The sequence below is a fragment of the Oryza glaberrima genome, chromosome 12, assembly GCF_000147395.1.
Source record: "Oryza glaberrima chromosome 12, OglaRS2, whole genome shotgun sequence".
NCBI lineage: Eukaryota > Viridiplantae > Streptophyta > Magnoliopsida > Poales > Poaceae > Oryza > Oryza glaberrima.
This window is the reverse complement of record NC_068337.1, coordinates 14,882,361-14,895,095: the sequence shown is the minus strand read 5'-3', so window position 1 is coordinate 14,895,095 and position 12,735 is coordinate 14,882,361. Positions and strand designations below refer to the sequence as shown.

The following is a 12,735-nucleotide window of genomic DNA, read 5'->3' as shown; positions in this document are numbered from 1 at the left end:
GTGATGGCTTATGTATTAGATATAATTATTAGTGTATTGGATAAGTAATAATTTAGATAGTGTTTATATATTACCTATAAATTGTTCGGTTATATGGCATGTTTAGAAATTGTAGGTACCACTTACATTAGAAGTTGATAAATATATAGTATGAATGTAGTTTAAATATAGAATGGGTTTAATATTATATTTGTTGTATATAAGACGTGCATAAATTTTTATTAGTGTGTGAGGCCGTGGGGAGAAATGTATATATTTTGAAATTTCTTTAGTTGTGTGTACGATATCTGAACAAGATAAACAAACGGGTAAAAAATATATTAATTTACTATGTACGTAGAATGGTTGTAGTATTATGTTTTCAGGTACATAATAAGGGGACAATTTTAACTAGTATTTAGAGCCGCGCCGCACGAATAATTGAATGTGGTAAGAATTTTTTTAGTTGAGTGTACCATTTGAGAGTGAATAAGACAAACGGAAGAACAAAATTTAGAGGAAACTTGCATGAAGGTTGGGATTGATATAAATATTATGGATTTTGCAAGATTTATTATTGACATATATTTATTATTTGGAAGGTTATAAGTGAACGTGGTGCATTTAATTTAGAAATTACAAGTTCGGAGAAGGACGAGAAATAAATAGGAGACATAGAGGTAAGCATATATACATTTATATGTGTTTAGGGATTCATTAAATGTGCAAATCATGTAAGCTAATGAAATGAAGAAGGGAATAAAATTTTCTTAAGAAATCATGGTGCGAGTTAATTTTCTGGAAATCTCGATGAACTAAAATACTATATGGAATTATCGTGAAATTTTCGAAGCTATATTGGTAATTTTAAAAGTGTAATAATAATTTCAGCAAAATGAAAAAGTTTAATAACGGCCATCAAAACGCTTCACATACAAAATGAAAATGACATAATCCATATCTTCATTTGTGATTATCGTTCTCATCAACCTCGTACTACGTGCTATATTTCACAGATGTTCATTTTTTGTAATGCTTATATGTACTGATTAATTTGGAAAATTTCAGGTATGGCGGACGATTGGCCCTACCCGTTACTCAGTAGAGACATCGATGCACGGCACCGTGCACGACAGATGTCTTCCAGTCGTCCAAGTGGTCTGTCGGTCTTCATTACGCGGACTTGCCCAATGTGGGGGGTCGACGAACGTTGGGTACCAAGGTAACTAATTTTTATACAGACTTACATGTAATATTGGTAATATTTTTTTTACCAACAATTGTCGTTTTGCAAGGTTGTCCGCCGCAGGCCTTCTTCCTTTCATTAGAATGTTGCAGGCTCGAGGGCATTATGATTACATGGTAGCAAGACAACAAAGTGCACGCCGATGGAGAGCAAATCCAGGGGAAGGCGATGACGAGGAAGAAGAAGATGTGGTGGGAAGAGACACACGGCGGCTGGAGACAAGGGACATCTAACTGCATTGGTTGATAGATGGCGGCCGGAGACTCACACTTTGCATCTACCGTGTGGAGAGATGGCAATTACACTGCAAGATGTATCCATGCTTACAGGACTGCCACTTGCAGGACAGGCAATTGTCCTCCCTGACCCACCAGTGAATTGGAGGGATGATATCATTGGAAGATATGCTTGCATTGTTCCAGAGGATGATAGCAACATAAAAGGTTTTTTCTCTAAAGAAGAGGCGCGCGGCCCTACATTACACTGGCTCAGCCAGTTGGAGGTAAAACTAATTCGACCATACAACTTTGCATTGATGATATTATGTTTTGTTACTGAACTTTTCAATGTACCTTTGTAGGTTGGTTACATGAGAGACGACACGGAAAATTACTATGTGGAATTGCATTTGGAGGCGTACCTTCTATGGCTTTTTGGATGGGTTATGTTCACAAGTGGACACGGAAACACAGTAGATGCAAGAATGATTAACTTAGCAAGGTTTATTGCGCAGGGCAACATACAAAACTTTCCCTAGTGGAGTTGGGGATTAGCAGTTTTGGCTGCAACTTACCGAGGTCTTTATGAAGCATGCACAAAGACAAGCTTTAAGCAGCCTGTGTTTACTGGTTGTCCGTTGTTGATCATGCTATGGTCGTATGAACACTTCCCATTGGGACGACCATGGCTGATACGATCTTATTTGGTAACACTACAGATGATAGGCCTACTTATGGCATGCGTTGGTGCTGGGGACCGGTAAGTATATTTTTTTAACATTTGCATTTATTTCGTACATATATAATCTTACTATTTATTTCATAACATACAGCCACAGTTGGCGAACGTTCAGGTTCGAAGTGCGTACGAGTACTTCATTGAAGCGTTCGATCTACTTAAGGAGGATAACGTTCAGTGGTGTCCATACACCGACGAGGAGACACAACGCCGTGCCCCTACTGGCCTCAGTACACTCTACCTGCGTGACTCGTCTTACTGGCTGACGAAAAAGATGCTTGTGTACGATATAGCAGTTGAGGCGCACAGTTCACAGCGTGTAATGAGGCAATTTGGCCTTTACCAAGAAGTGCCAGTCCCGCTTGGTGAAACGGTTCCCCCCAAGATACACTTGTAAGTTATATTTAAATGCATTCCCATTAATTTGCGTGTGTCCGAATTTTATTACTTACCTGAACACCTAATGATGAGTTTTTTGCAGGCAAAAGAGGAAGGGAGATGCTAGCGTGCGGTGAAATATTTTTGCTAAGATGACACCTTGGGTCGAAGAATGGTTGAGGGCAACACTCGACATTGTTAACAGATCCAGACCGTACCACCGTTGTACGTACGCGTTGTACATGCGGTGGTACACCACACAAACACACGTACGGCTTGTGACAATAGCAGATCCAAATATTCCTGAAATGACCGACGTGGACACGTTGTACCCTATGCAGTCAGCGCCAGTTACCCACCTGACGGTAACACACTTTAACTAGTATTTTTAATGGAAACAATAATCTCACCGAAACATGTATTGATCATAACGTTTAATTTCGTAGGGTGATATTGCAGAGGAACTATATGCTGAAACAACCTCACTGTGGGAGAAGCTGCATGACAATATAGCTGGGTCCCGTGAGGATATGATGTCTGCTCTGGACCGATTGCGCCAGAAATGCAAACGTATTATGCGTGCGGCATCGTGCAGGCATGCATCAGACGTGCACCGTCTCACAGGACACTGGTTCGCGGACCCCCTTCCGAAACGACCGTCTACCTCCTCCAGGCCTTCCACTTCTAGGCCGTCCACATCGGCAGGACCCTCAGCTTTCACGCGTCCTAGGCCGGCGGCAAGGCCAGTAGAACCATCTACGATAATTCGACCGGACAATGAAGGTAAAGCCAATTATAATACAAATATTTTTCGAGCATACTACTTGTTAACTCGTAGTAAACAAAAGATTCTTTACAGGTAGCACGCAGGTGGTAAGGCCTACACCAACAACAACAGGAGGATCATAGTGGCATCAAGGGTTCACATCGATACCGGGTAAAACTCTTTCACAAAATCTGGTCCTATTTTCAATCATTATATTTTGTGCTATTTTCAATCATTACTTTCAATCATTTAGCTCTTTTTCATGCACTGTTGTATTTAAGTACAAGTGGCCTAACTTGTACTTAATAAATTGTTCAACCCAATGCTAATTTGATCTAGGACTTAAAAGTACTAGACACACTATTTTTATGGACTAATTTATTGTTGGAAGTACAACGGTGATCCCTTCTATTTTGCATGCAAGTAGCACTGGTCAATGGCAGGGAGGGTTTGCGCCGTTCGCAGGATCCAGCCAAATGGTTCCCCCCATGCATACAGAAGCTGGAAGCTCGTAGTTCCAAGGAGGGTTTTCCGGTAGTCCAATAAACACACATGCTAATGTTCATCATTTTGTAATATACTGAGTCATGCACATTTTTGCTTATTTTTTGAGGTATACCTCAAGTTAACATGCCCATGTTTTCAACGGGTACAAACGATCAGTGGCAAGGAGCTCACACATACAACATTGGTTCATACATAATGTTTTTCATTTTTACCGATCTTTCTATATATTGTGATATTAATTTAGCGCTGCACCTGCAGGGGGATATACCAAATGTCCATAAATGAAATACACAACCACAAGGACCAAGCTTTCTCGATATGTTAGGCCATGGAGATTGGTTGTTCAGTCAACCGCCTACCATGCAACCACAAACAACAGGTACCAATTATAATTGAGTACAAAATATTTTATTTCCAGTATATGTGTATGCTATAACTTTGCATTCAATGTTTTGTTGGAATGTACAACCCGAACAATGGATGGAATATGCCGGCAGCACACAATCCTACGGAGAACCATGTAGCTACGGTAGGGGGTCGTCCACAGCACATCACTGACTAAAGTTGCTCAAGTCAACACCCATTTCGTTCGACATAATTTCCCCGTCGCCATAATATACTCTAAAGTTTGCCATTCCTAAACAAATAAACAATTGCATTACGTATGACTAAAAAAACTAAAAAAAACTTTCAGATATCATACACACAACTAAAAAAACTTTCGAAATATATACATTTCTCCCCACGGTCTAACACACTAATAAAATTTCATGTACGTCTTATGTACAACAAATATAATACTAAACCCATTCTATATTCAAACTAATTTCAAACTACATATTTATCAACTTCTAGCTTAAGCGGTACCTAAAATTTCTAAACATAACCGAACTATTTACATGTAATATATGAACACTATCTAAATTATTACTTATCTAATACACTAATAATTATGTCTAGTACATAAGCATTCGCTAAACCTGTTCTTAATAATATATATATTACTAATTTACCTATATTTCTTCTCTTGCTGCAAGCTCATCAAAATGTTTCCTCTTCTGTGCAATCTCCTGACTTCTGTACAAGCAGCATCTCTCCTCTGATTTGCGCAGATCTTCTATCTTCTGCAGACGCATCTGGTCTCTTACTCTCCATCTACTCTTATGGTGGGAGCTCTAAACGAAAAGAAATGACACGAACTGACGTTTTACTGTATTGACGGCGCGGATTCTTTATCTTGTCTAGCTTTAAAGCAGCAGTTATCGTTGAGAGAGGGCACTCATATAGCTGTCTTCGCATGCCCTGCTTTCGAACCCATCTTCTCCACACAAAAAATGGAGCGGTCCATTAAAACGTGATTAACTAATATTAATATTTTTTTAAAAAAATAGATTAATTTGTTTTTTTAAGCAACTTTCGTATATCAATTTTTTTTTCCAAAAAAGTAACGTTTAGCAGTTTAAAAAGCGTGCGTGTGGAATATTAGAGAGAGGGGTTGGAAACATGGAGCAAAGACCATAGTGGACAAAGAGAAGCAGCAGTTATCATGGAGAGGGCCCTCATAGTGGACAGAGAGAGGACAGAGATTACTCGTACCAGTAGAAAGGACAAAGCTGCATCATTGACGACAGAGAGGTCAGAGTGCAGGCACGGTCCCGTGCGCCCAGTGTGCGGGAGCGCCACGGTCCCGCTCGACCGTTCCGCGCGATCGCGCGCCATGCAGGGTGCCACCCAAACCACGCTAATATCAGTGCTTCATTTGTTTTAAGTGTGTTTGAAATTTAGGAGTGATTGGATATTATTTTAACCGTGCCTAAAATTTAGGAGTGATTGGACATAAAATTTACTACTATTCGCAAAAGTTGACTAGTGATTGGATTTGTGAGGAGAGCGATCACGCAGATCAGATGTGCGGTACCGAGTAGTGCGGGACTGAGGACCGTCCCACGCAGGCATTCTGCGGGACCGGGCCGGTGCTGCTCGCCCGTTCTGCGTGACCGAGCCGGCGCGAGCCGGTCCTGCAATCCACCGCGCTGCCGCTTTACCCACCTGCGGGATCGTGCCGATGCCGCCCAATATGCGGGACCGTTTCGATCCCGCATATTCATTCTGCGCGACCGGGACGTCCAGCGATTCCGCTCTTCTGATCCGCGGTTACGCGTCGCTCCCGTATACCCACCCCGCGGATTAGGTATATTTTTACAATTCTCCGCCATGCATGTACATAAACGAAAATTATGAAAAAAAAAGTATACTTTCAAATTTTTTTCCAAACAAGACTGGCCACAGCTTGCGATCAATCTAGTGGTTAGGCTAGGCAGGCACAGGGATTAGCCAACATATCACATCCTAGGACGCTACACGTCGCTTCTCCAAAGGTAGCAGACAGCAAAGCTTATAGCACACGGTAAAGAGCTTACAGTATGTGGTTTGGGGCAATAACCAGTGAGGTGACCAAATCACCCCGACAGTAATGTTTCCAACGCTTCCATTGGATGCCTTTTCTCTCCGTAACCCATAACAAGTCGCTATGCATTATATTACAACCACAGCTACCACGGAAAACTATAGTCTATAGCAGTGCCATCCGGTTCCAAAATATCAATAGGGGCACAACATATGCGGCACTGATGAAGAAGTCTTGTTTGCTTGTTTGCCCCTGCATTAATTTACCATCAACACGAGCAAACATATTATTTCCCCGTTCCAAGATATAAAGCATAAACCACCCTTAACCCAATAACTATAAGAAATAATTATTATCACCTTACTATTTGAATCATCCTAATATAAATACAATGCATCCACTCAATAGAATATTAGAGGTTTAGAGAGTTAAAGAGTTAAAGAAATAATAATTTAGTGGAGAAGATATGCTAGTTAATTGCATGCATACATACACGTCTTATATTATGAAATATCTTAAAAAAATAGTTGCCTTATATTTTAGAACAGAGGGATAGCATCCTACGGATGCAATCCGGTAGTACTGCCTCCGTCCATAATAGTGCTACTCATCCTTCTAAAATAAACAAACTTATTATACGACACGACGTATTTTATTATTATGAATCTGAAATGTGTCACAGTCTATACCGAGTTTATTTTTTTTGGAATATAGTTAATATATTTTTTGCTTTTTCTTCCTATGTGAAACTATTTCAAATTTGACTACGCTTATAGATAAAAATAAATTAATATGAGCATTATTAGATCCACACTATAAAATATACTCCCTCTGTTTCAGATTTTAAGTCGTTTTGACTGTGATTTCAGATTTTAAGCCGTTTTGACTTTGATCAAAGTCAAACTGCAAGTTTTTAGAAAAAAAGTAGTAATATTTTCAACCTAAGTAAAATATATTATCAAATTATATTAAATTATTGATTTAACGAATCTAATTTGATGTTGTAAACATTACTATATTTGTCTATAAACTTAATCAAATTTAGAATAGTATTTGTCTAAAACATAATCGAATTTTGAATAGTTTGACTAAACTCAAAATAACATAATTTCTCCGTTCCTAAATATTTGACGCCGTTAACTTTTTTAAACAAGTTTAACCGTTCATCTTATTAAAAAAATTTAAGTAATTATTAATTCTTTTCCTATCATTAGATTCATTGTTAAATATACAAATACTACTCAAGTTTTTGAATAATATTCACAAAAGTTTTTAATAAGACGAATGGTCAAACATGTTTAAAAAAGTCAACGGCGTCAAATATTTAGGGACGAAGGCAATATTTAATAGTTCTTTTGGCGTGATAGATGTTAATATTAATTTATCAACAAGATTTGAACAAACTTAACTTAATATAGTTTTTTTTTTGAAAGGAACACAGCAGGGAAGGCTCCCGCTGTTAGAAATTTTTTATTAATATTGAATAAAAGGAAATTACAAAAGACTAATCCAATATAAGATTACATAGTGATCTCTCGTATTAATTCTATGCAACAAAGGAGAAGATCACCCTTAAAGTGTTTTCTCTAGGAGGACAAAGAAGGAAGTTGCTGCTAAAAATAAAATTATTTTTTTGCTTTCAAATATTCCAAACACTCTAAAGAAACTTAATTGTGCCTATTAGTGCTAGTCGGTCACAGCTTGCACGCAAGTGGCTTTCTGATCTTGGTCGGCAGGTGCAAGCTAATTGAGCTACCTAAGAGTCCCATCAGTAGAGCCCCTAGAGTGTGCATGCTGCACGCGCGCGTGAATGCAACTGATCGATCATATAGTTAACGAGACATCATCACGTCATGGAGAGAGTTTGGTGGCTGGAATATTGACGAACCTGATCTGCTCCATGCCTCCATGAAATATTAATTCACCGGCGAATACCACCGCACATATATACTCCCTCCGTCCTATAAAAAACGACTCTAGAACTGGATGTGTATGTGACATATTCTAGTACGATGAGTCTGGACATATATATGTCGAGATTCGTAGTATTAGAATATATCATATTTGATACTAGATTGTTTTTTCATGGGACGATGGAGTATGTAGCAGAGAAAGTATATATAGCTACTAACTGGTTTTGTTAATCTGCGGATGATCCAGTTATGCATGTTGGTAAGTACGTACTCCACGTCTCATTTGGAAAATATCATTTGTCCCATCAGATCATTATATCTACTCTGTCTCGTCAACCATTTTTGCAAAATAATAGTAAGTTTTTTTTTGAACATTAAAATAATAGTAAGTTATACCAGGGTGTATGTCTATCCTGCCGCATAATGGGTTCTTCAATTCAACATTGACTTGTGCACAAAGATGGCTGTGGTCTTCTAGAGCTTTTTTTTTTTTTTTTGGCGGGGATTCTAGAGCTATGCTTAATATCGACTTGTGGGTATAATCTTTAAAAGACATAATGCATGCATTGGCAATATTACTAAAATCCTATCCATCTATAACTAGTGGATTTGCAAAATAATATAAACTGAAAAACAGCAACTAGTTTTCAACATGATGAGAATCTGCCTCGCTCTTCTCCGGCTAAGCATCTTGCCCATCTGCAAATTGAGATCCTTTAAATTATAGCAACCACAGCAATATACTCACTTCGTCTCAAAATATAGCATCTACTAACCTTCAAAATCTTCGTACAAATATAACAACTTCCACAATTAGAAAAAATATTTTTTTTAAACGGGCAAAATAAAATTTTGCAGCAGACATTCACCCTGCATGTAGTTTAAGATGTGCGAAAATATATACATGATGTTTACAAGAGGTCATCGGCCTCACAATTTTCGTAGGCGCTACAGCCACCTGCCTGTAAAAATATTATTAGCGAAAAAAAGAAACCCACCACCACCCCACCTGCCGTCGCCCCTTTGCCGGATCTGGGAGGGAGAGGGAGAGAGAGAGGGAGGGCCACACTGCCGCCACCCTCACCACTGGATCTGGGTGGGAGATGGAGGGAGGAGAGGGCAGATGAGCCGCACCGCCGTCGTCACCCTCCCCCGCCAGCCACACCGCCGTTGACGTCCCTCCCCTCCACCTAATCTAGGAAGGAGGGAGGGAGGGGAGGGGCCGCGTCGCCTCCTTTGCACACCAGCATCACCCCTTCGGCTGTGCCGCCGCCGCCGCCCCTCCCCTCTGCCAGATCTAGGGAGGAAGGAGGGAGGAGAGGGGCGTGCCGCCTCCTCCACGCACCGGCATCCCCCCTTAGGCCGCGCCGTCGCTGACACCCCTCCCCTCCGCTGGATCTGGGAGGGAGGGAAGGAAGGGGAGGGGAGGGGAGGGGCACCGGATCTAGGGAAGGGAAGGGACGGGCCGCGCACCGCCTCCTCCACGCACTACCGGTGTGCTCTCTCCTCCCCGCGCGCCAGCGCTCACACCCCTCCCCTTCGCCGGATATAGGAGGGAGAGGAAGAGGAGGAGAGGGGAACCAGATTTGAGAGAGGGAGGGAGGGAGGAGAGGTGCGCCGCCTCCTTCGTTGCCGTCGCTGGCCGTGGCCGGCCCCTCCGCCATCGCCGAGAAGGAGAGGGAGAGGTAGAGAAGTGAAGGAGATTAGAGTGGAGGGTGCGGTGAGGGAATGAAGGACTTAACCAAATTTAATAAGGTCCTCATATTTTGCAGGTAGACCACTTAAGGCCCCGTCTACAAAGATCATAGTTTTCTTGGCACAGTTTTAAGAGGTCCGCCTGTGAAAATAAAGGTATTTTCACAGGCGGATCTCTTCAGGCTTCCCCTGTAAAAAAATGATTTTCACAGGCGGAGCTAAATCTAGTGGTTTTTTAGCTATTTTCGCAAACGGTCATATGAGGGGTTTTTTTTGTCCGTCTTGAAAAATAAAAGCCAATGTTTCATATTCACGATCAATCAATAATACCCATCTAGCATTTATTTTTTTCCACATATTTTCTCGTCTCAATCAATCAAAACCACATCCTATTTAATTTCACACTTATCTCTATAATCCCTAGAAAAAACTGAAATATTGCTTTTACCTAGCTTGGGACGGTAGGCGCTTTTAATTTTAACTTTGTGTAAGTGGTCACCAATAATTTGCTTTCTTAATTACTTCCAATCACGAATATCATAGTTACACTTACAATGATTTGAACCGTTCTTGGGAGGACGTGCATCAACTTAATTTACTATTTTGGTTCTTCCCTATGGTAATTATGACTTCGTAGGTTGGGTGTAGCTATTGTTATCCAAAACAAGGTGCTATGAGCCTGTGATTGACATTTCTCTTATAGCTAGAAACCACACCATGCATTTACATACATATGTAAAAATCTACATCCTCTTGAAACAAATTGTAACTTTTTGAAGAATAAACTAAATTTTGGATTCATACTATGGGCCTGTTTGGTACAGCTATATATATGTGAAAAACTAAAAAGACTACATCAAAAGCATCAGAAGCATCATTGGGAAACTTTTTTCACCTAAGAGGCATTTTAAAATTGTGCAGTGCGCTATCATAGTGGAATTCAAGAAAAAGGAAAAAAAACATTGCTATATATGATCAATCCATATGCCATGAGCTCAAGACCAAGTGGTAGTAAACTGCTCCAAGTATTTGATATGCTAACGATCTTAAAATTACAAATTATGACTCCATAGTAAAAGTCTTGTATTATTGTATTATATTTGTACTTAGTCAATTAAAAGGATTGATCTGTTAAAGAAGGCATCTGGAAAAGATGTAGAACAGAACCATTTTGGACAATCTTTAAAGTGTCTTTTCTATGCAAATTTTTTGTTTTGTTGTAGTGAAAAAGATGAATAGTGGAGATTCCGTCTTTTCCAAGCTTTCAGAAAGCAGAATAAACTTAGACGTAATATTATTAATTAATCCTGGCAAAATTAAATACATATATTAACATGATTGGATAATGTATCAAAATTGATGGTACTTGATTCAAAACTACTCATATTCTGTACAGAGGGGAGAACTGACTATATCCTCTTCTATACATTATATCAGAACTCAAAATTAATATACAGTAATTAAGACAAAAAAAAAACAGTGCGTTATGCACCTCAACAGCAGCAGACCAGCATCCTGGCCTCCAGCTGCCTCTCCATGTTGAACCTTGTGATGAATTCCTCCACTCGCCGGTTCAGCTCGTCGGCCGGCGGGAGATCGTCCCTCTCCTCCGCCGCCTCCTCGGCCTCGCGCCGTCCTCTTTCCTCAACCAAAACTTCCTCATCTTCAAGGACTAACTGATCAACAACACCTTCTTCTTCCTCCTTTCTCATCATGTCAGTGATGAGTATCTCACCAACAGCTAGATCATGACCTTCCTCTCCGACTTGATCAATCTCTACACCATCAGAACTCAACAATGCATCCACTTGTTCTTCTAGAACAACGAATTCTTCGTCTTCCAGTTCCTCGCACTGATCATCTCCAGTGATCATCGCCGGCATCACCGAGTCCACCACCACCTCCTCCTCTCCTTCCTTCTCATGGACCACCATGTCACCCTCTACCACTGCAGCAACATTCTCCTTGTCAATCTTGGGATGCCCAAATTTAGACTCGCCAACGAGGAAGACGACGATGATGTTGGAGAAGACGAAGAGGCACTTGGGCGCGATGATGGCCGAGGCGAAGGAGGGGAGGTACACCATGAACAAAGTCCTCATGAAGGAGTACATGTGAGGCACCCACGTCGCCATGAAGAGGAGCCCAAGTGCAAGGAGAGAGATCTTGACGATTTCCTGGATTCCCATCCTTAATTAGGATGATCAAGCTAGCTTGTGTACTGTTGCTGCTTGAGCTTGATGAGATCTTTTCTTTGGGTGTGTTGGTTTTGCAAGAATGCATGTGATTAGAACATGTGAGGGTACATGGAGCTGAGATGGACAGAAGTGGTGTATATATAAGGCTCTGAAAAACCTGAAATTTTTTGTGGGGGGTTTCTCTCACAGGCTAAGTTATTCCATCTGCATATAATTATACATGAAATCATTGGCTTCTTTTTCCGTGTGCTAGCTGCATGCTTGTCTCCATGCCTTTGAAAAAAGTGATGTGTAGGGGGATCGTAGGATGGTGATCGCCTGGCTTGTTGCCGCGTGCATCTAGATTCGTTGTTGCAAAGCTGTCTGTTTTCTGTGGCTATACAGCCCTACAGCATGCAAACGCTGTCTGCATCGCTTGGTTACAACTGCCAATATTTACCAGAAAAATATGTAGTGCAAACTAATATAGTGATCAAAACTAATAAACTACCGTTGGATCGAAAAATAAACGTCCGAGATTTGTCTAGTCACTGAGAGTAAAAATTTACTCTCTCGTGAGTGAATCCACTACTACAGACAAGATTTTCCCGTGCGGGCATTTTGATTTTTCCGTGCGGTTGTCCGGGCCGTTTGCAACCCGGTGTCTGGGAAAATCGTCATTTTCGCGTGCGGGCAGGCCGACCGCACGG

The 12,735-nt window shown here is 40.7% G+C and overlaps 1 protein-coding gene across 1 annotated transcript; it reads right to left on the bottom strand.

The window, feature by feature from the left end:
* Nucleotides 1–11,124: 11,124 nt before the first annotated feature.
* LOC127757773 (uncharacterized) lies at nt 11,125–12,159 on the bottom strand. The gene has a single exon (XM_052283348.1). The coding sequence runs from the start codon at nt 12,035–12,037 to the stop codon at nt 11,342–11,344; it is 696 nt and encodes a 231-aa protein (XP_052139308.1). The 5' UTR covers nt 12,038–12,159; the 3' UTR covers nt 11,125–11,341.
* Nucleotides 12,160–12,735: the final 576 nt, after the last annotated feature.